This window comes from Eubalaena glacialis, chromosome 8, assembly GCF_028564815.1.
Source record: "Eubalaena glacialis isolate mEubGla1 chromosome 8, mEubGla1.1.hap2.+ XY, whole genome shotgun sequence".
NCBI lineage: Eukaryota > Metazoa > Chordata > Mammalia > Artiodactyla > Balaenidae > Eubalaena > Eubalaena glacialis.
Window position 1 is genome coordinate 55,895,716 of NC_083723.1, and position 24,391 is coordinate 55,920,106.

At 35.9% G+C, this 24,391-nt stretch overlaps 1 protein-coding gene across 1 annotated transcript in view; it reads right to left on the reverse strand.

The window, feature by feature from the left end:
• The window catches only part of HDAC9 (histone deacetylase 9), a 1,013,429-nt gene that overhangs the window by 67,234 nt on the left and 921,804 nt on the right, over positions 1-24,391 (reverse strand). Inside the window, exon 24 of the mRNA XM_061198513.1 lies at positions 7,768-7,901. Coding sequence (XP_061054496.1) covers positions 7,768-7,901 — 134 coding nt within the window. The remainder of the gene's footprint in view (positions 1-7,767; positions 7,902-24,391) is intronic.

Here is a 24,391-nt window from a genome sequence, read left to right on the forward strand (position 1 = left end):
TTGAGCAGTGCTCAAGTTTTCTGTCTCATATTTTCCTTCAAATTAAAAATGTACATATTTACTTAAATAAATATAGCACAATAATCATATTGAAGCATCATAGGTTTGTAAGATAATGATGACAATAAAACTTATGTGTTCAGTGTGCAGAAGAAAATATACTTTTTCCCCTTCATAAATACTACAGGTGAAAACATGAGTTACTTTTAAAGAACAGATTTTTAAAATGATTTTGTATATGTTTATTTTATAAGCAAAGTAATATTTTGAGTTTGTGAAAAAAGGCAAAATATATAAAGTAGCTGTAACATTCTATACATTCACTATACAAATAAATGAATTGATATGATAATATTAATGAATGCATATAAACATTGAAATATTTGTTGAATTGCAATTAATTTGTCCAAAAGCTTTCCATGGTCTGGAAGTGAACCTAATGGTAATTTGATCTGAAGTCTTCTCCAGAGTAGTCAGAAAAATATATTGCAATTTAGTTATATGATGTGAAAGAAAAAACAATGACCTTTGGCAATGTAAATTCAAGTTCAGGTCTTGGATCTATTGCATTCTGGCTGCATGACTTTGAATGGATTTCTCAAACCTCTTTGAGACTCACTATCACCATCTGTAAGATGGAAATAGTATGTATCTCTCAGCCTAAAGAATTTACAAATGGTGACTGAAAAAAAGAGTTTATAAATATTTTTAAGACTCCAGACCAAGATGGTGACACAGGAGGCTCTTGAATTTTCTTCCTCCCATGGATGCACTGAATATATAGCTACAAACAGAGCAATTCCCTTGAAAGAAACTAGCTGAGTGACTACTACACATTGAGCAAATGAGAAAATACCCATATCAAAATGGGTGGGAAATTCTTAGATACACTTTTGCCATAAACACTCATTTCCCAGCTTCTCCCTGAGGAGTGAAGAGTTTGGACTATACATCTAGCACCCCAACTGTTAAGGCTCCCACCAGAAGAATGGGCTCCCAAAACACTTAGCTCTGAAAGCCAACAGGGCTTGGTTTCTTGAGTCCCATAGGACCAGAGCAAACAAAGAAGTTCTTAAGTATGTGAGCACTTACTATCAATACTATAGCTAACCTCCCAAGGATCAGTGCAGAGGGAGCAGGCAAAAATGCTCATCTCCCAGTTTTTCTCTGCAAGGGATTTGACTACATACTTTATAAGCTGCTGCCTGAGGGGTCTGGCTTCTAATTAGTTCACATCAAGATGCTGACTGTGATTCTCCCCAGAGCGTTCAATAGCTGGTGGGCACTTCTCCTGCCTTCTTCTTCTGGTTCCCTCCAACAATAAAACCAAGTCACCAAGTGTCTCCACGGAAGGAGCTTGTTCACATATCTAGCACCACAAGTTTTATGGTTGCGACCTGAAGGATGGGACCCCAAATCACCTAGCTCTGAGCGCTAATACAGCATGTGTTTATTAGTCCCATAGGACTGTAGCAAACAAAGAAGTAAGTTTTAAATGGGCACAGGAGTACCCCTCATGTCAACACACCCGAGCTCAGGGTAGAAGGAAAGGCAAAAATTCCCATCTCACAGTTTCTCTTTGGAATGGGTTTGACTGCATACTTTCCACCCAGCTTCTAATCAGCCTACTTCTAGGTGCTGACTGTGATTCTTGCCTTATGGACACTAATAGGTCTGGGCACACCCTCAACTACTGGGAGCCACTAACAACAAAGACTGTGGCTTGGACAATCACAAAGGTTTGAGAGGTAACCAGGATCTTGGGCTGGGCTGATAGACAAAGTTCACCTCCTAATGAGACCAGTCTATCAAGACTGGGAGAGGTGGGTGTTTTTATAATGTGCAGAAACCAACAAAGAAAGTCAAGGAAAGTGAAGAAACGGGAATATATTCCAAACAAAAGAAGATAAATCTCCAGAAACTAATCTTAGTGAAATGGAGATAAGTGATTTACCCCACAGAGTATTCAAAATAACAGTCCTAAATATGGTCACCAAGGTCAGGGAGCAATGCATGAACAAAGTGAGAATTTAAACAAAGAGAAATAAAATATTAAAAAATACCAAGCAGAAATCACAGAACTGAAGAATACAATAAGTGAACTGAAAAATTCAATAAAGGAGTTTAACAGCAGACTAGATCAAATAAAAGAAAACATCAGGGAACTCAGACAAGGCAGTGAAACTCATCAAATCAAAGCAGCAAAGGAAAAAAGAATGAAAAACAATGAAGATAGCTTAAAGGACTTAATGAACACCATTAAGCAGACCACCATACACATTTTAGGTGTCCCAGAAGGAAAAGAGACAGAAAGGGCCAGAAAGTGTATTTGAAGAAATAGTGGCTAAAAACTACCCTAACCTGGGGAAAGAAACAGACATCCAGATCCAGAAAGCCCAAAGAATACCAAATAAGATGGATCTAAAGAGACACACACCAAGGTATATTATAATTAAATTGTCAAAGTTAAAGACAAAGAGAGACTCTCAAAAGCAGCAAGAGAAAAGCAACTTGTTATATATAGGGGAATCTCATTAAGATTATGAGTGGATTTTTCAACAGAAAACTTGCAGAACATAAGCGAATGGGATAATATATTCAAAGTGTAGTAAGAAAAAACTGCCAACCAAGAATACTTCACCCAGCAAAGCTGTCCTTAAGAATTCAAGGAGAGATAAAGTTTTGAAGACAAACAAAAGCTAAAGGGTTCATCACCAGTAGATTTGCCTTACAAAATATGTTAAAGGGAGTTCTTCAAGCTGAACTAAAGGATGCTAACTAGTAACATGAAAACATAAAAGTATACAAAACTCACTGGTAAAGTATATATATATTATATATATACATATATATACACACACACACATACATGTATGTATATATATATACATATGTGCATATATATTTTTATAATTAAATTCAGAATACTCTTATATTGTAATGGTAGTGGGTAAATCACTTATAACTCTAGTGTAAAGGTTAAAAGACTGAAGTATTAAAAATAATCCATAACTACAATAATTTTTAATGATTACACAATATAAAAAATGTATATTTTGACATCAAAAACATAAATTGTGGGAGGAAAGTATAAAAATGTAGAGCTTTTCTAAGCATTAAAAATTAAGATGTTATTGGCTTAAAATATTATACACTATTAAAACTATAAGAAGTTTTATGTAAGCCTAACGGTAACCACAAAGCAAAAACCTATAGTAGATATGCAAAAGATAAAGAGAAGGGAATCAAAACATACCACTACACAAAATCATCAATTCACAAATGGAAGACAGCAAGAGAGGAAAAACAGAACTACGAAACAGCCAGGAAACAACAAGATGGCAACAGTAAGCCCATATATATCAATAACTTCTTTAAATTTAATGGACTAAATTCTCCAGTCAAAAGATATAGAGTAGCTGAATGATTAAAAAAACAAGGCTGAACTACATGCTGTCTACAACAGAATCACTTCAGCTTTAAGGGCACACAGGCTGAAAGTGAAGGGATGGAAAATATATGCCATGCCAATGGAAACAAAAAGCAGGGCAGGTATACTTATATCAGAAAAAATAAACTTTAACCCCCAAACTGTAATATAAGACAAAGAAGATCATTATAAAATGATAAAGGGGTCAATTCACCAAGAGGATATAACACAACAGATAGCTTAGATAGAAAATCAATAAGGAAACACTGGACTTAAACTACATTAGATGGCATAGACCTAACAGACGTATACAGATCATTCCATCCAACAGCAGCAGAATATACATTCTTCTTAAGCACACATGGAACATTCTCCTGGAGAGACAATACATTAGGCCACAAAACCAGTCTTAGCAAATTTTAAAAGACTGAAATCATCCCAATTATTTTTTCTGACCACAATAGCATGAAACTGGAAATCAATTACAAGAAAACACTGGAAAATTCACAAATATACAGTAATTTAACAACATGCTACTGAACAATCAATATGTCAAAGAAGAAATCAAAAGAAATAAATCTTGAGACAAATGAGAATGGAAACACAAAATACCAAAACGTATGGCATGCAGCAAAAGCCATTCTAAGAGAGAAGTTTATAGTGATAAATGCTTACATTAAGAAAAAAGAAAGATCTCAACTAAACAACCTAACTTTACACCTCAAGAAACTAAAAAGTGAAGAATAAACTAAGGCCAAATTAGTAGAAAGAAGGAAACAACAAAGATCGGAGTGGAAGTAAATAAAATAGAGATTACAAAGACAATAGAAAAAAATCAATAAAACTAAGCTTGTTTTATGAAAAGATAAACAAAATTGATAGACTTTTACCTAGACTAAGAAAAAATGAGAAAAGCCTCAATTAATAATGAATGAGGAGACATTACAATTCATAACAGAAATACAAGGGAACATAAGAAACTACTATGAACAATTATATGCCAACAAATTAAATAACTTAGAAGAAATGGATAAACTTCTAGAAACAAAAAACGCATCGAGATTGAATAATGAAGAAATAGAAAATCTGAACAAACAAATTACTGGTAAGGAGATTGAATTAGTAATCAAACACCTCCCAACCAAGAAAAGTCCAGAATCAGATGGCTTCACTGGTGAATTCCATCAAATATTAAAGAAGAAGTAATACCAATCTTTCTCAAACTCATCCAAAAAATTGAAGAGGAGGTAAGATGTCCAAACTCGTTTTTGGAGGTCAGCATTTCCTTGATACCAAAGCCAGTAAAGAACACTACAAGGAGAGAAATTACAGGCCAATATCCCTGATGAACAGAGATCAAATATCCTCAACAAAATACTAGCAAACTGAATTCAACAGTACATTAAAAGGATCATATGCCATGATTAAGTGGGGTTTATTCCTGGGATGCAAGGGTAGTTCATCATCTGTAAATAAATAAATGCAATAAGCTACATCAACAAAATGAAGGATAAAGATTATATAATCATCTTAATAGATGCAGACAAAGCATTTGACAAAATTCAACATCCTTTCATGAAAAAAACTCTCAATAAATTTGGTATAGAAGGAAGGTACCTCAACATAATAAGTCCCGTATATGAGAAACTCACAGCTAACATCATACTCAATGTTGAAAAGCTGAAAACTTTTCCTCTAAGATTAGAAACAAGATAAGGATACCCACTCCTGTCACTGTTATTCAATATAGTACTGTAAGTAAATACTATCTAAAGCAATCAGGCAAGAAAAAGAAATAAAAGGCATCCAAATCAGAAAACAAGAAGTAAAACTGTTACTATTACAGATGACATGATACATATAGAAAACCCTAAAGATGCCACCAAAAAGCTGTTAAAACTAAATGAATTCAGCAAAGTTGCAGGATAAAAAAATCAACACAGAAAAATCAGTCGTGATTCTGTACACTAACAATTAACTATCTGAAAAAGAAATAAAGAAAACAAAATCTCATTTACAATGGCATCAAAAACAAACTACTCAGGAATAAATTTATCCAAGGAAGTGAGAGATCTATACACAAAAGTCTTTAAGACACTGATAAAGGAAATTGAAGACACAAATAAATGGAAAGATATCCTAGGTTCATGGAACAGGAAGGTTAATATAATTAAAATGTCCATAATACCCAAGGTGAGCTATAAATTCAATGCAATACTTAACAAAAGGCATTTTTCACAGCAATAGAAAAAAAATCCTAAAACTCATATGAAACCACAAAAGAACCCCAAATAGCCAATGCAATCTTGAGAAGAAAGAATAATGCTGGAGTTATCACATTTCCTGATTTCAAACTATATTACAAGTAATCGACACAGTATGATATTGTCATTAAAAACAGACATATAGATTAATAGAACAGAAGAGAGATCCCAGAAATAAACCCATTAATTAATCTTCAGGAAAGGAACCAGGAATATACAATGGGGAAAGAATAGTCTCTTCAATAAATGGTGTTGGTAAAACTGGATAGCCATATGCAAAAAATGAAACTGGATCCCTATCTTATACACAAAAATCAATTCAAAATTGATTAAAGATGTAAATGTAAGACTTGAAATCATAAAACTCTTAGAAGAAAACATAGGGGGTAAGCTCCTTGACATCGCTGTTGGCAATGGTTATTTGGATTTGAGAACAAAAGAAAAGACAACAAAAGCAAAAATAAACAAGTGGGACTACCTCAAACTAAAAAGCTTCTGCACAGCAATGGTAATCATCAATAAAATGAAAAGGCAACCCATGGAATGGGAAAAAATATTTACCACATATCCAATAAGCGGTTAGTATCCAAAATACACAAGGAATTCATACAACTCAATAGCAAAACAAACAAACAAACAAACAGAACCAAATACCACAATTCAAAATGGGCAAAGGACCTGAATATGTGTTTTTCCAAAGAAGACATACAAATGGCCAACATGTACACAAAAAGGTATTCAACATCATTAATGATCAGGAAAATGCAAATCAAACCATAATGAGATACTTCCTCACATATTGTTAGGACGTGTATTATCAAAAAGGGAAGAGATAAATGCTGGTAAGGATGTTGGGAAAAGGGAACCCTTGTGCATTCTTGGTAGTATAGTCACTATGCAAAACAGTAGGAGGTCCCTCAAGAAATTAAAAATAGAACTACCATATGACCCAGGAATCTCACTTCTGGGTAAATATCCAAAGGAAATGAAATCACTATTTCATTATCTCAAAGAGATATCTGAACTGCCAAATTTATTGCAGCACTATTCACAACAGTCAAGGTTTGGAAACAATGCAGGTGTCCATCTACAGATGAATGGATAAAGAAAATGTAATACACACACACCCACATACACAGACACAATGGAATATTTTGCAATCTTAAAAAAAAGAATGAAATTCTGTCTTTTTTGACAACATGGATGAACATGGAAGGTATTATGCCAAGTGAAATAAGCCAGACAGAGAAAAAAAAAAAAAACTACATGGTATCACTTATGTAGAACGAAAAACAAACAAACAAAATAGTTGAACTCATAGAAACAGAGGGTAGAATGGTGGTTGCCAGGAGCTGGGTGGTGGGGGGAATAAGAAGAGGTTGGTAAAAGTTTTTAAACTTTCACTTACACGATGAATAAGGCTTGAGGATGTAATGTATAACACGGTGAATATAACTGATAATACTGTCTTGTATAATTAAATTTTCTAAGAGAGTGGAACTTAAGTATTTTCATCAAAAAAAAAAGTAACTATGTGAGGTGATGAATGTGTTAAATGAACTCAATGGAGGGAATCATTTCACAATGTATATGCCTATCAAATCATAACTGTATATGTTAGATATATGTATTATAATTTTATTTGCCAATTATACCTTAATAAAGCTGAAAAAATATTTTTCAAAAGCTTTTTTCCCCCCTGAACTGACATAATCCTACAGAAAATATTAAGAGAACTTTTCTTTGAGTTATTTCTTTTTCAGTGTTTCAATGCTCATTAGCCGGATCAATATACAAACCATTTCCTCCCAAGGGTTATCTTTACTTATTTATTGAGGTCTGCCAATAACCTGATCGAGGGGAGTACTATATGGATTCCATAACCGGGCAAAAGTTATAGCATATAACATGAGAACATGTAAACTTTTCTTACCTAAGGCTTGCCTTCTTCCTTAAAATTGTAAGAGCTACATTGTGTTTTCTGAGTTCATGTGATTTTAAAAAAGACAAAAAATATGCATGCATACATTCGTGGTCCTTTACCCCTACTCTTTTGTACTTTTAGTTTTTTACCTCATTTCCTAGAAGGGCATTTACACAGGCTTCTGATGCATCGCAGATGGCTGTGAGATCATGTCCTCCTTCTAGAGCCAACACCACATGTCCATCAGCCAGTGTCATCAATTGCTTCGTCAAATGACCAAAGCCTAACATAATGCAAACAGAACATTTCAAAGTATAAATTAAAAGTTAACTGACCACTAGAATCTAATATTGATTGAGCATTTATTCTGCATATGTCCTTTCTCAGCACTTCCCATGTGCTAACTTGTTTAATACTCACAATAACTTGATAAATTAGGTCCTATTAGTATCTCTATTTAACAAATGAGGGCACCAAAACCCAAGATCCCACAGCTAAGAAGTATCACAACTAAGATTTGCAACAGTTGTTTTGGTTCTTCACCAGTGCACATTACCGCCTTTCACAACACATTCTATGTGTACCTGGATGAAAAACTTGAATAGTGTTTGGCTGTTAATAAGGTAAACAATTCCGTTTGCTTAATATTTCTTTCCTGTTTCCATCATCTGCCTTCATTATAAAAGGAAGTTTTCTATATATCACCTCAAAGTACTTAACTATCACATTAGATTTTACAGACATTCTTTTACTATGAAATAGTTGATAAATGCAAAAAATAATATCTATTTATGTTATAAAGTATAATACGACAAACACCTGGTCACTCACCTTCCAATTTAAGGAAAATACTTTTGAAGCCCCCTGTATGCTTCTCTCTAATAACATAATTCCTCCTCACTATGGGGAATCAGGATCCTGAGTTTATAACTCCTTTGCTTTCCATTGTTAATTTGCTTATTTTGGAACTTTATAAAAATGGTTTTATACTTTTGCACCTTGCTCTTTTCACACATTTTGTTAGCTCATCTCTGTTGATACATGTAGCTACAGTTCTATGCTGTCTAGTAGGCCATTTAACGAGTATAGAAGAATTTATTTACCCATTCTCCTGTTGACAAATATTTAGGTTTTGTGTTATTACAAAAAATGCCCCTATGGGACTTCCCTCGAGGTCCAGTGGTTAGGACTCTGCGCTTTCACTGCCGTGAGCCCGGGGTTCCATCCCTGGTCAGGGGAACTAAGATCCCACAAGCCGTGTAGTGCGGCCAAAAAAAAAAAATGCCCCATGAACATTCTTATACCAGTCTTCTGGTGTACATGTGCAAGAGCAGAGTGAAATTGTCATGACTTAAAACCTGCTAAATAATACCAGATCATTTCCAAAGGACTATTATCAATCCCCACTCTGAGAAGCAGTATATATTGGAATTCCAGTTTAGTCACATCCTTGCCGCCATTTGGTATGATTTGCCAACTGGGTGGATGAATAATAGCATCTTACTGTGGTTTCATTCAGTATAAGGAGGAACCTTTCTATTTCTACTCCAAATTAGAGTTTTTATTATAAACAGATGTTGAATTTAATTATTTTACTATACCAAATGAGATGGTTTTCTCCTATAATTTCATACTGTTGTGAGTTACATTAATATTTCAAATATTTAGCCATCATTGAATTTATGAAATAAAATAAGTTTGGTTGTGATATATTATCTTTTTTATACAAAGCTGGATTTGTTTGACTAATGCTTTGTTTAGAATTTTTTTTCACCTATGTTTATGAAAGGGGTTAATCTGTAAATTTGCATTCTTTTATTGACCATGTTGAATTTTATTATGGTCAGACCCTCTTTTTTCTATTATTTGACCCTAGAATGTTGGGTAGAAATCTTCTGTAAAACCATTTGACTCTTGTGTTTTCTTTGAGGAAGATTTTTATCTATTGAGAATTTCTTTAGGGATTAGAGGACTATTTGTGTTTTCAATATATTCCTAAGTTATATTTTTCTAGAAATTTCTATCTTTTGTGTTCAAATTTATTCAGTGAAGTTATTTATTACCTTTATTATCATATGTTGGAACTCCAATTAGATGTAGTCATTGTTACTGTATCCTCAACATCTCTGAAGTTTTCTTTCATATTTTCTTTCTGTCCTGCATTATGTGTACTTTTGTTTCAGATCTATCTTCCAGACTTTCTCTCTCCAGATGTATCTAATCCGCTATTTATACTTCTACAGATATTTTCATTTCAGTGATTACATTGTTCAATTCTAGATGTTCTATTTGGTTATACTTTGTAACTTCCTAGTCATTTTTATATTTTCTTACTTTTGGTTCATGTTTTTATTTCTTTCTTTTATTTCTTTAGACATTATTTTATTTTCTGTATCTGCTATTTGAAGTCTTTATGGCTTAGTTTTACTATTTTTTGTTTCTGATGATTCAGCCTCATGATGTCTTAATTCTCCTTTGTTTTTTGAATTTTTTTGAGCTCATATTAATCAGAACTTTATATATGAGAAAGCTTGGAAGCCTGAGTTGAATGTGATATTTATCTTTGAAACTTGAGTTGAGTGTGATTTTGTTTGCTTCTGCTGGATGGCTGAAACATTACCAACCAAGATCAATTTTAAATTCTTAGACTCAAGGGCTGTTTTTTTTCTTTTTTTTAATGCACAGATAATGTAAATATGGACCCCAAAACTTGATTACAAATTGACATAGAAAAAAATATAGTTTTTTTTTTTTTCCCTTTCCATTCCCTGTGAAATTCTCTCTACTGATAGCCATAGCTAAGATCAATTTGTTGTTTTATTCAGCAGTATTTCCTTTTTTCCTATTTATCCTTTTCTTTAGTGTTGGCCCTTTCACATTCCCTTTTTTATTCTGGTCTCCAGTCAAAACCCTTCCCTTCATAGACCCAAAGCATCGACTCCCCTTTCTAGTATGCAGTAGTCTATTAACGTTCAAGCTTTCGCCAACTGAACACTTTGGGATAGCCCAGGGTGGCCAACAGCTATAGTATTTGCTCACTTTTCTTCATCTTTTTGGAAGTCATCCATAAATTTAAAAGAGTAGTCTTGATATTTTCATATAGGAGTATTTCAGGATATGCAGTCACTCATATTGCCAAATGTAAATGTCTCTCAATTAATATTTAAAAAATTTTAACATTTCATCAACCTGCTCAATTTCAGGCACTACTGAAAAAAAAAAGGATAAATGAAAATATATAAAACCACGTGTTCGGGCTTCCCTGGTGGCGCAGTGGTTGAGAATCTGCCTGCCAATGCAGGGGACACGGGTTCGAGCCCTGGTCTGGGAAGATCCCACATGCCGCGGAGCAACTAGGCCCGTGAGCCACAACTGCTGAGCCTGCGCATCTGGAGCTTGTGCTCCGCAACAAGAGAGGCCGCGACAGTGAGAGGCCCGCGCACCGCGATGAAGAGTGGCCCCTGCTCGCCGCAACTAGAGAAAGCCCTCGCACAGAAACGAAGACCCAACACAGCCAAAAATAAATTAATTAATTAAAAAAAAAACAACCATGTGTTCAATATGGCATTTCATTTTTTTAATAGGCTTTAAGAACATGTAGGACATAAACATTTAATTTTTAAAACAATTATATTTTTAAAGCAGTTAACAGATGTGTTGCTACAGCATAACACATCTGGACTGGGCTCCCAGATCCTCAGATGCTCAGCGGCCCACAAGTTCCTGAATCAACTTGTTGAAAACAAGTGGCCAAGATTGCGGAGTAGGAAGACCCTGAGCTCACCTTCTCCCATGGGCACACAGAAATTACAACTATTTACAGAGTACCTATTGAGGAGAAAGACTAGAAGGATATTAGAAAAGATCTACAACTAAAGATATAAAGAAGGAACCACAATGAGATGGGTAGGAAGGGCAAAGATGCAGTATAGTCAAGACCCATATTCCTAGGTGGGCACCCACAGACAGGAGGATAATTACAATTACAGAGGTTCTCCCCAAGGAGCGAGGGGTCCAAGCCCCACATCGAGCTCTCCAGCCTGGGGGTCCTGCACTGGGAAGCCAAGATCCCAGAAAGTTTGGCTCTGAGGGGCTTACTTTGGGGAGAGCCAGAGGGCTGTGGGAAATAGATTCCACTCTTTTTTATTAATTAATTAATTTATTTATTTATTTATTTTAGGCTGCATTGGGTCTTCGTTGCTGCGCGTGGGCTTTCTCTAGTTGTGGCGAGCGGGGGCTACCCTTTGTTGCGGTGCATGGGCTTCTCATTGTGGTGGCTTCTCTTGTTGCGGAGCATGGGCTCTAGGCGCACAGGCTTCAGTAGTTGTGGCTCGCATGCTCAGTAGTTGTGACTCACGGGCTTAGCTGCTCCTCGGCACGTGGGATCTTCCCGGACCAGGGCTTGAACCCATGTCCCCTGCATTGGCAGGCGGATTCTTATCCACTGCGCCACCAGGGAAGTCCCTAGACTCCACTCTTAAAGGCACACACAAAATCTTACACTCTCCAGAACCCAGGGCAGAAACAGTAATTTGAAAGGAGCCTGAGTCAGACACACCTGCTGATCCTGGAGTAATAAAAGGGAGAAACCTACAAACAAGAATACTTTACCCAGCAAGGCTTTCATTCAGATTTGATGGAGAGATCAAAAGTTTTACAGACAAGGAGAAGCTAAAAGAGTTCAGCACCACCAAACCAGCTTTACAAGAAATGTTAAAAGGACTTCTCTATGTGAAAAAGAAAGGGCCATAACTAGAAATATGAAAATTATGAAAAGAAAAGTTTCATTGGTAAAGGTAAATATATAGAAAAGGTAGTAAATTAGCCATGTATAAAGCTAGTAGGAAGGTTTAAAGACCAAAGAAGTAAAATCATCTATATCCACAATAAGTACTTAAGGGATGCACAAAAAAAGGATGTAAAATATTATGTCAAAAACAGTAAACATGGGAATGGGAGTTAAAATTCAGGGTTGTTAAAATGTGTTTGAACTTAAGAGATCATCAACTTAAAATAATCATATTTATATTTAGATTGCTATATATAAACCTCATGGTAACCACAAACCAAAAATCTACAATAGATACGCACACAAAAAAGAGAAAGGAATTCAAACACAATTCTAAAGATAGTCTTTTGGCTTTAAAAGACACATGAGACCCAATGCACTCAACAGATATATAGAGAAAAAGATATCAGGCTTGTGGTTATCAGAGGTGGGGTTTGGGGGGAGGGGGAATTGCATGAAGGCAGTCAAAAGGTACATACTTCCAGTTATAAGATAAATAAGTACTACGGATGTAATGTACAGCATGATAAATCTAATTAACACTGCTGTGTGTCATATATGAAAATTCCTAAGAGAGTAAATCCTGAAAGTTCTCATTGCAAGGAAAATACTTTTTTCTATCTCTTTAATTTTATATCTACATATATGGGATGATGGATGTTCACTAAACTTACTGTGATAATCATTTCATGATTTATATAAGTCACTTTATTATGCTATACACTTAAACTTATACAATACTTGTATATCAATTATATTTCAAAAAAACTGGAAGGAAAAAAACCAAAACATTAACAAAATTAATAGACTTTTTAAGAGCAGTTTTGGGTTTATCAAAAATTTAAGCAGAAAGCACAGAGAGTTCCAATATATTACCCTACCCCCTTGCTGTGGTTTCCCCTATTAATAATATCTTCCATTAGTGTGGCACATTTGTTACAGTTGATGAACCAGTATTGATACATTATTGTTAACAAAAGTCTATGACCAGGATTTACTCTTTGTGTTGTATAGTTCTATGGGCTTTGCCAAACACATAAAGTCATGTATCCACCATTATAGCATCATACAGATTAGTTTCAAGGTCCTAAAATTCCCTGTGCTCCACCTATTCATCCCTCCTCTCCGCCCCCCAATCCCTGCAAACCAATGATCTTTTTTGTCTCTATAGTTTTGTTACTCATTTTTTCAGTGTTTACATTAATTCAAATTTTTAGCTTCTTGTATTAACCATTCTAAAGTACAAGACTATTTCATTCTCCCTCATTTATATAATACTTATAATATTTACAATATTTCTATATCCATGAAAACTTGAAAGAATTATCGCGAATGTGGAAATGCATGGTCTGCAAGCCTACCTAGGCTGCTTTCAAGCCTGACCTTGTTCTTCTCTTAGGTATTGTGGGTTTCTGTTTGAAAAGAAAGTAAATTTTCAGGATAAGGTTGGTAGAAGTAATGCAAGTCTATAAAATTGTCAAGCAATGAGACCCTAAAACCAAACTAAGTTGCTTCCATTTTAGAACAATGAAATAGTATCATCTCGATCCTTGGAATGCATTGAGATATCCACTCAATAAACCAGAGCTGTCTAGAATTTCAGCTCTGGTCTAGCACTTGAGGTTAACTATGAACAAGGTGAGTTCATTTCCCCATTACCTTGCAGCACTTCAATGTTGATTCTATTCACTTAGCTACTATTTTGATGGAAGTCAAAATATTCACTTTATAATTACCCTATGTTTCTAAATACTTGGCAAAAACTATTCTAAAAGAGATTTAAAAATTAGGTGAAAACTGTTTTTAAGCGTTATTGTGTTTTTCACTTCTATGGACCTCCTGATGATACCGATAAGAATCTTTTCCACAGGCCATTTAGGAATGAGGCTGAACACATTAAGCTCCACCTTCTTACCTGACTGCTATAAAAAGAACGGTAAGCTTACAGAAAATGTGTAATGCAGAGTTCTGATCTTAATGCTTAGAAACGTTCTTGGCCTAAGTCACGGTTAATAGCACATAGTAAGTAATTCCATTCTAGAAGATAAATGAGCAAGAAATACTCATAATACTCATAGACAGATATTTCTGCTACTCATATTGTTAAATATTCTGAACAGCTTTTCCTGTAACCTAAACCATGGCTACAGTGATAACTTAAAAAGAGATAATAATAAATCAAGCCTGTATGCCACATCTTTCATACTGAAGGTTCCTAGCAATTGAGAATTCAATTATCTAAAGTTACTACTGAGCGGATCAAATCACATGGATTAAAAAAAGGAGGTGGGGGGAGGGATAAAGTCTCAAATCTGATTTAAGTTCACTCTTTCCTTTGGGAATGAAAAAAAAAAAAAGTCCCGTAAAATACCAAATTTAGATGGGATAGTAAAAAGTGGAAGGAAAGAATAGAATGAAGCTCATCTTTGATCTCTATCCAAATTCCTCTTTCTTTTACCTACAGGGTTTATTTCCATTCACATGTTACCCATGTGATCTCTGGAGCCACAGATTGAGGCAGCTGAACTCTGAGTTATCCTTGCACAAAACATTCAAGTGAAGTAAAGAAATAAAATTTCTACGAGGCCTAAGCTCTCTCTTCCCATCAAAGTAAGGAATTTAAGAACAACGTTTTACTTCTATTAACCTGAGTTCTACTGTGTCCATTACTGCTGTACATATATAAGAGGGATTAGAAAAGCTAAGTGTGGCTACCAATGTCAAGGTATTATTTTTCTGGACGTGAGCAAAAGAAGATTCAGTGGTATGTGCGTGCGTGCGTGTATGCATGTTTATTTGAGAGGTTTTGTAACCTAATTTTAATGGGCATAATTACAAGTTTCATGTAATAGTTTTTACTTCCAGCTTCACAAAAGCACAAAAGCTCATCCTACTTGTCACAACAAACTGAACCTGTACAGCTGAAAAATTATAGCAGAGAGCATAGCGCCAGCAAGGTTTTCCTCAAGGAGGTTCGAGTGTCTGCAGTGTGAGGGTTGATGGGAAAGAAGCGATCAAGTGAGAAAGTAAGTCTGCATAACACGGTGCATGTTGAGCTCAAGCAATTACAGATATGAAATGGGGTGGAACTGGGTTCTTAAGGTCCACATATACCTTTTGTTTCTGAATTTTTTTTAGAGGGTGGAGTACTTAGGGAGGAGCCTGGTTGCCTGGGGCAGCAAGATGGGCAGGATCAGGTTAGTGACTGGAAATGATACATATTCAGTGAAAATCAGCCTCAGAAGTTGTCCCTACCATGTGCATTGACTATGACAGAAAACTCTAAGAAATATTTTTCAAAGTGAAAGTTGGCACCTTAAGCTCTTCTGAGAAAATCTTCTAGAATGAGGCATTAACAAAATACTATCACTACTACTTACTGTACTACTGCTACTGCCACTACACTAAAGAATACTATATATAACCTGGTTGTTTCAAAAAGCATTAAGTTGGGCTTCCCTGGTGGAGCAGTGGTTGAGGATCCGCCTGCCAATGCAGGGGACATGGGTTCGAGCCCTGGTCTGGGAAGATCCCACATGCGCGGAGCGACTAGGCCCGTGAGCCACAATTACTGAGCCTGCGCGTCTGGAGTCTGTGTTCCGCAACAAGAGAGGCTGCGATAATGAGAGGCCCGCGCACCATGATGAAGAGTGGCCCCCACTTGCCGCAACTGGAGAAAGCCCTCGCACAGAAACGAAGACCCAACACAGCCATAAATAAATAAATAAATAAATAAAATTTTTAAAAAAGCATTAAGTTAATTAAATCAGCATTATTATAAGCATAAGAAGGAAGGTATATTGTAACAAATCTTTTTTTTTTTTTTTTTTTTTTGATGACCAAACACACTGAACTGGTAACTACCAAGACTGAGACACCACTGAGGAAGAGAACTGCAAGGGCATCTTCAGCTAGAAATCCTCTGATTCACTGGAAGCAAACTTAATTTTGTTGCTTCTGAAAAGAATATTAAATAAGCAGTAAATATGGTAGTGCTTCAAATGACCAATTTCACTGTGATTTCCCGAAATTCTATGAGGGTTTATTTCTGCTAAAGAAGTCATATCGTGTCAGCATTTTTATTAAGTTTGGAGAAATTGTTTGAAATGAAAAGTTGCTCTAGGAAGCCTCAAAGATTAAACTTTAGATATATATTTAATAACTAAGCCATAGGATACAAAAGGATTCACCCTTCAAAATGGCATGTCTCATATGCTTCTCCCTAATGTTTCCCAAATAGTTCCCAGAATATTGGTAGTGCAAGGAAACAACCCTAACTTTATTTTAATTTCCATTTGAAAACAACTATTTTCAAAACAAAAATTAACACATGTTCATTGTGGAAAATGTGGAAATAGAAAATAGAAAAAAAAAGGCAAATAAAATTATGTAATATATAACAAATATGATATATGTTGTTATACATTATATATATTTTTAATAAATAATATTAATAAAATAATTATAATTTATATAATTATAAATCCAGTCCTACCAACCAGAAATCCCACTTTTGTGGTATTTCATGCTTGTAGTTTTTGTGTATTTTTAAAATAAAACAGGATCATATTGTAATTTTTAAATTTACATTTACAAATACAAATATAGTGGAAAACATGTTTCATATACTCTGCAATATCATTTTAAATGTATTAATATACCAACTAATTCTCTGTTTTTAGATATTAAATTATTACTAGTTTTCAGCTTTATATATAAGGTTGCAAATAATATCCTCCTGTATGGTTGAAGCACTTATCTGATTCTAGTGTTATTACGTATTATTATAGGATGAAAAGAGGCTTGCTTTTTTTTACTGCTAACTTTTCTTTTTTACCAGAGTATGAGATAGAACATAAATAGTAAAGCACATGAAGGTAAGATGGGAATGAAGTTCCTAAACTTTATAAACTTCATTCATGTGCGTTCAGCAATGCCTGTTGTGGATAACTGAAACATTCTTATAGAAGCTCAGAGAAATGAGATACTCTTAGAAAGTCTGTTTTTATTATGAAATTGAAAACATGTAGTGTATCAGAACTCTCTAGGGAGGCCAACACTGAGGGACTTCTGCTGTAGGTTGAAGAGGGACTTCTCTCCAACTTAGAGTGTAGTTAACCATTGCTATTTTGCCATCCTATAAAAATCACACTCCAGAATCAGCAGCCAACTCCCAAGAAAGGTAGGTACCTGGGTCATGATTCACTTGATTAACAAAGAAATAGTGACACAAAATGACTGATTAGAAATCATTTCACTTCTACTTGTAAATCTCCTAACTTTTCTGATATCAGTCTCCCATTCACTACAAGTGCTTCTTCACTATTATCTCCTGTGTCTGCCTAGGAAAGCTTCAAGTAAACAAAGCAAGAATGATAGAGGCAATCCCCCACCCCATGGTGCCATTTAGCAGAGGTAGTGGAGTGAGAGTCAGCAGCAGTGACAGTCTCTTTAGAAATATTGACACCTAATACGTTACTGATTTATGTAATTTTTGTTAACTCTTTCTGATATGGTTAAAAAGCCTCAATAACAGTTTTACTCATTTTTTAACAGGTTCGTTTCATTTGGTCCTAAAATATTTGTGAAGACTTCATTGCAAATTCAATATAGTAGGGATCAATGGAGTCAGACACTTTTGTCCCGTTTTAATTTGCAATTTAATTTTGCACATCCACTGGCAAAATTTCCGTAGTTATGTCCAGGAAAGATCAACTGAAGAATGAACATACGGTAACGTGTAATTACAAAAATTGTAGTCATTTTCCTCTCTAAAGCCCTTAGTCATTAAGTGACCACGTTGTTCTTTAGGAAAATGCAGTCAAACTCAAGTTGAGAGAGAAGTTTGGGTAGCATGTGGCTGGCTCATGTATTGTGAGGCTCCCTAGCAGGACTTCAAAGCAGAAGCTGATTGTTGCAGATGGGAAGAATGGTCTCCACAGAAATACCTTTTTAAGAATTATGATGCTGTAATTCATATGGTAGGCACTTGTGATTCGTTCCTGATGATGTTGGGATCATTTAACTCACAAAACCATTGTCGCTACCATAAAATCCTTTCATCTGTAGCCAAAAAAGGTTTATTTCATGCAAATGAAAATTTTTCATTAAAGCATCACCTTAATAATGGGAAAGGTATATATTTTCTGGTCATGTTTAAAATGTAAATTTATGAACATATTTTGAAGATTCATTTCACATTAAGATCTTTATTTATTTGATGTCCTAGGACTCTTTTCAAGTTCATTGAAACTGGAAATCAATTTTAGAAGAACTAAGGAGATTATTATCATTAAATCTTTCAGTTGGCTTATGCCAAGCAGCCCTATAAATATTGCATATGCTTTAAAGAAGGCACTTTCAAGTACAGTAAAAATCCTTTTACTGTTCCCACTCAGTGATGCTCCAGGAAGTAACTTTATATTCTCAGCACCTTTTGAAAACAAATGAATAGTTGGTTTGTATCCTAAACAAAATCTGAGACAAGAGAATACTTCAGTGCCAGTATTTTGGAAAAATGAAATTAAAAAATATTTATCCTCAGGAATTCCTGAGAATAAAATGGCAAGAAAGGTTGACTGGCATTTTGACCATCCCTCCATCCATCCATCCGTCCATCCGTGATCCATCTATCTACAAATCAACAGTTTATTTACTAAATGCCTACTATGTGCCACAGTTTTATATATAAATCTTATACTTCAAATACATGAACCTCAGTTTTCTCACCTGTAAATACAACTACGGATTATTTATTCTACCTCACAGGTTTGAAATAAGTATCTAATCATAAAAAGCCACCGCAATAAAATATAAACACAGTACATTGAACAGAACCTGGCACATAGCAGGTATTCAGTTTTTATATTTTTGAATACAAGAGTTTAATCACAGAACTTAAGATCTAGAAATGAATTTTAAGATTAAATACTCCAATCCTTTCATTTTAAGGTTGAGAAAACTTAAGACTCAGAAAGGTCAATTATCAAGGCAAATAGTTAACTACAGAGTTGGGGTGAGAACCCAAAGCATTTCCCACTATTCAGCCAACCCAATAGATATTAAGACTGCCCATTTTTTTCAGACATGATTTCCAGTTCAAAAGGAACTTTAAAAAGAGTTCCTAGACACCAAATGGCTTTTACAAATCATTGCTTTGGTGTGTTAAGTGTAAATGATCCAGAAACATGTGAATTAAATTTCCCTTAAAATACACAAATATAAAACCAGTGAGGAGATAAAAATCCCTAGAAAATGCTTTTGGATATCATAGGACCATTCCTTCCCACCCCTCAACAAAATTGTTTTTGCCAAACCCCAACTGCAATTTGATTTGCCAATCACTAGCTTTTACTGCTGTTTTCAATAATGCATTAAACACATGGGATCTATTCTCTCATCGATGCTCACGCAAAATTGGCCAAGTGGGATGGAACAAGAGCAGGACAGACTCATGCTAAGCAATGATGATCCCATTACAGTACTCTGCACTACTCAAATTCAACCAGTATTTACTGGGCACACACTCTAACAATAACTAGGGAAATACGTGGATGAATAAGATATAGTTCCTGCTTCCAGAGAAATTACATATAAGGGGCACATACACGGATAAATAAAATTTGACATAGAGAAAGATAATTGTTATAAAATAAACACATTTTTATAAAGCTTAATAGATGGAAGACGTACATCTGTTTAGAAGAAACTCAGAAGATAATAGAGGACATATTCAAACATTTGCAGTGTTATGCATTTGTATATCTTTGCCTCAGCTTCCCACTTCTGATACAGGAACAGTCATGTTGGTTAGTTTCAGTGAAATAATATATGTAAAATGCACCCACCCAGCACTTGACACATAGGCAATATCAATAACTATTACTTCCTCACCAGCCCATCAGCCCTCTTCATGATTCAAAAGCTCTCTTAGGTAAGCAGGCAAAGTATTCTAAATGGTATCATTCTTTTCATTCATTTGGTTTTTCTACTAGTAAACTTAGTTGTAGAATTACTCAATTATGCTCACATAGGACCATATATATTACAGTTCCAGACAGCAAAATGGGGAATGGAAAAGTAAGTTTGGAGAACAGGAACCCATATTTCCAGATAATTCTACTCTTTAAAATTTTTTCGAAAAAATAAATTGCCAGAATTAATACTTTCAAATCTAGCACCTAGCTTGGTACATAGTAGATGCTCAGTACATGCTATTGAAAGAATGAATGAATATGGAATTAATGTATTCTATTTAAGTTTACTTAATTCCATTTCAATTAGATAGTATGGTAGGCAGAAATCTCAGAATGACCCCCAATAACTTTTGCTCTTGTATAATACAGTCTCCTCTGAGTGTGGATGAAATCTGTGCATATAATGTATACTCCTGTGGTATGGCAAAAAGATGTTTCAGTTGACTTTGAGTAAATCAAAAGGAAGATTTCAGGCACTGTTGGGGGGAACTGGAGGGGGCTGGCTAAGATAATCTAATCGCATGAGCCCTTCAATTTTTTTTTTTTTTTAATTAAAAAAAATGTTTTTTGGCCATGCCACGCAGCATGCGGGATCCTAGTTCCCAGATCAGGGATCAAACCCACATCCCCTCCAGTGGAAGCGCAGAGTCTCAACCACTGGACCGCCAGGGAAGTCCCGCATGAGCCCTTTAAAAGCAGAGTTTTCTCTAGTTGGTATTATAAGAAGAAGTTAGGGAGATTTGAAGCATGAGGACTTGATGCACCACTGATGGTTTGAAAATGTAAGGGACCGTGTGAGGAGGAATGTTGGTAGCTTCTAGCCAACAAGGAAATGGGGACCTCAGTTCTACAACTGCAAGGGACTAAATCAACTCAGAAGAGGATTGTTCCTTACAACCTCCAGCATAAGGAGCCAGCCTGGCTGATATTTTGATATCAACCTTGTAAGACCAGAAGCAGAGAACCCAGTTGAGTCTACACAGACTTGTGACCTAACAGAACCGTGAGGTAATAAATGGATGGTGGGGCTTCCCTGGTGGCGCAGTGGTTGAGAATCTGCCTGCCAATGCAGGGGACATGGGTTCGAGCCCTGATCGGGGAAGATCCCACATGCCGCGGAGCAACTAAGTCCGTGAGCCACAACTACTGAGCCTGTGCTCTAGAGCCCGCGAGCCACAACTACTGAAGCCTGTGTACACAGAGCCCATACTCCGCAACAAGACAAGCTACCGCAATGAGAAGCTCGTGCACCACAACAAAGAGTAGCCCCCTCTCACTGCAACTAGAGGAAGCCCGCGGGCAGCAACGAAGACCCAACACAGCCATAAATAAATAAATAAATAAATAAATAAATAAATAAATAAATAAATAAATAAATAAATAAATATTTTAAAAAAGGATCGTGTTTTGAGTTAATAAATTTTCACATATCCCTGAATATACTATAGGCGTAAGATAAATCAATAACAGAATAACAGCTCATGAGGTAAAATTGAAAGTGTAAGGAAAGTTGGAATAGTAATGGTAACTACAACAATGAACAATTCTAAAATATTTATCCTGTGCCAGGTCCTGGGGTTCATACAGATGTTTCATTCAGTCCTCACAGCAACATTATGAGGTAGCTACAGACAGTATCCAACTTTCTAGAAGGGCAAACAAAGAGAAGTTGAGTAACTTTCCCAAGGTCACACAACTAGAATATAGTAATGTCAGGACTCAGGCTTTAGACTCTGAGGCCTTAACCGCTGACCTTACTTCCTGTTTAAAATAAGTGAGAAGAGCCCCAAATGATTTTTGAAAAACCCACACACATAAAGCATGTTTACTTTTCACTTAGAATAAGACGAAGTAACCAATGCATGTCACCATGTGCCCAAACGGTTCATCTGTCCTCGCTATTCTCCACCCACTTCCCCCACTAAGTGCCAATTGCCAGTATGCTGAGGAATAAGACACATACCTTGACAATGCCTGAACAAAGCGTCTGCTGGATCTGGAAAAAGTGCGTTGTTAGAAGAAAATAAGGTTATGATGAATTTTCAGTCATGATGAGATACTTCAAATAGAGTCAGTGCTGCTAGCTTCTCTGTTACCCTGAACCAAAGCCAAAATCTGTGGGTCACTTTGTTTAAAAGAACAGGAGAATCCCAGTCCTGAATGAACCCGGGTTTATGTAAATTAGGTGACCTTTTCCAGGCAGAGAGATTTCTAGAACTGTGAACTCTTCTAAAGAACCAAGGGCTCTGTATGATCACTGGCCACATCAAATTGGACATTGCAAGGCTTTTCTAACTAATGCATCTTGTGCTCAAGGAACTATGGGGGGGGGGCTTATACAGCTGCAAGAGTGTACAAGTTAGGAGAAGACCCTGGGCCTGGAGATGGGCAAGCATCCCAGCAGAAAACTCTAGGCTCACTTTCAGAGAGCAGTGACCTCCATACACCAGCCACCCAACCACTTGTCGTTGGCTTCTCACATTTTTCAGGATTAAATTCAAAGCCTTCAAGACATGGTCTCTCTCTCCAGCTCCATCTTCTGTCATGTCCCCACATTTACTCTTCCCTTGACTTAAACATAACAATTTATACAATTTGATGAACACAGCAACCAAACAATGCCCACAGTTCTGAGCTTCCACTGATGAAATGTCCTGTCCACATCCAGCTAACTCCTACTCACCTTTTAAATTTAGTGTAAGCAACATCCCGAGGCCCCTGGGCAATGCAGAATTGTTCCTATGTGCCCTCTTCACACTGATTGCTCTCTATAGTCCTTAATTTGTGAGTTCACCCTACGAGGTTATAAACTGCTAGACAACAGGGACCACATCTTGCCTGGCTTTGTATATCCAATGCCTAGTACAGTGCTTGGCGTTCTCAGTATGTTAATTAAATGACTGATGTATAAATAGTAGAGAGACCTGAAGCTGACTTGATAGACCTGGATGAATGTGTGTTAATAGCTAAAGTGTATGTGGAACTTATTGCAGGGTAGGCTCTTTACAACTTTTTTAATGTTCAACACAGCCAACACACACACACACACACACACACACACACACAGAGATATGAAAGAGGTATTATTCTCAATTTACCATTATTCTCAATTTAGAGATGGGAAGTAAACACAGAGAGTTAAAGCACATTGTTCAAGGTAAAACAGCAAAGGTAGGATTTAAACCTTCTGGCTCTGGAGTCCACACTCTTAAATTACAATACCTAACTTTCTGGATTCAGGGCCCATGGTGATACTGGAGAGCAATTTTTGAAGAAAAGTAAAGAAAAGCAAAGCCCTGAAAAATGTCATGCTCTTATAATATACCTACTATAGAATAACTATTTTCCTTTCTTAATGTTTTAAAAAAAAATACTGTGGCCAGTACACGCAAAAAATCTTTCTCAAAGATTGGCTGTGGGAGCAGCCAGGGAAAAGGTTTAGGTCCAAAGAAATGCAACAGGCCACAAAGAAAACTCAAGTCCCTGTCACAGACTGTTTCTTACACAGTTCTATGAAACTTGTAAGGAATTTCATTAATTTAGTTTTACAGAGTGGAAGTAGAATACAGGAACTGTGCTGGCCAATGAGGATATAGTTTTGAGCATAACAAAGACAGTCCCTTTCCTTACATCACTTAGAGACTAATGTTAGTGAGAGCTACCATCACCAGGTACCATGCTATGTGTTTGAAACACATTATCTCATTTGATCATCACAACTGCCCAAGTGGGAGAATGAGTTAAAAAGAAATTAACTTGACCAAGCAACACAGACAATGGCAAAGCTGTAATAAGGAAGTGGCTTGTTGATTCCAGCACTTGTCCTTCAAACCTCTCAGCTGTGTTTGAATCCACATACTTAAGTACTAGTTCAGTGTATTAATGCTACAGTCAGGCACCAACTGTGCCTGAATAACACTCCTCAAATGTTAATGACTGTTACCCATTCTTCTTAATCAAGCTTTAACTTACATTCATAAAAACTGATTTTCAGGGAAAAAAAAATCT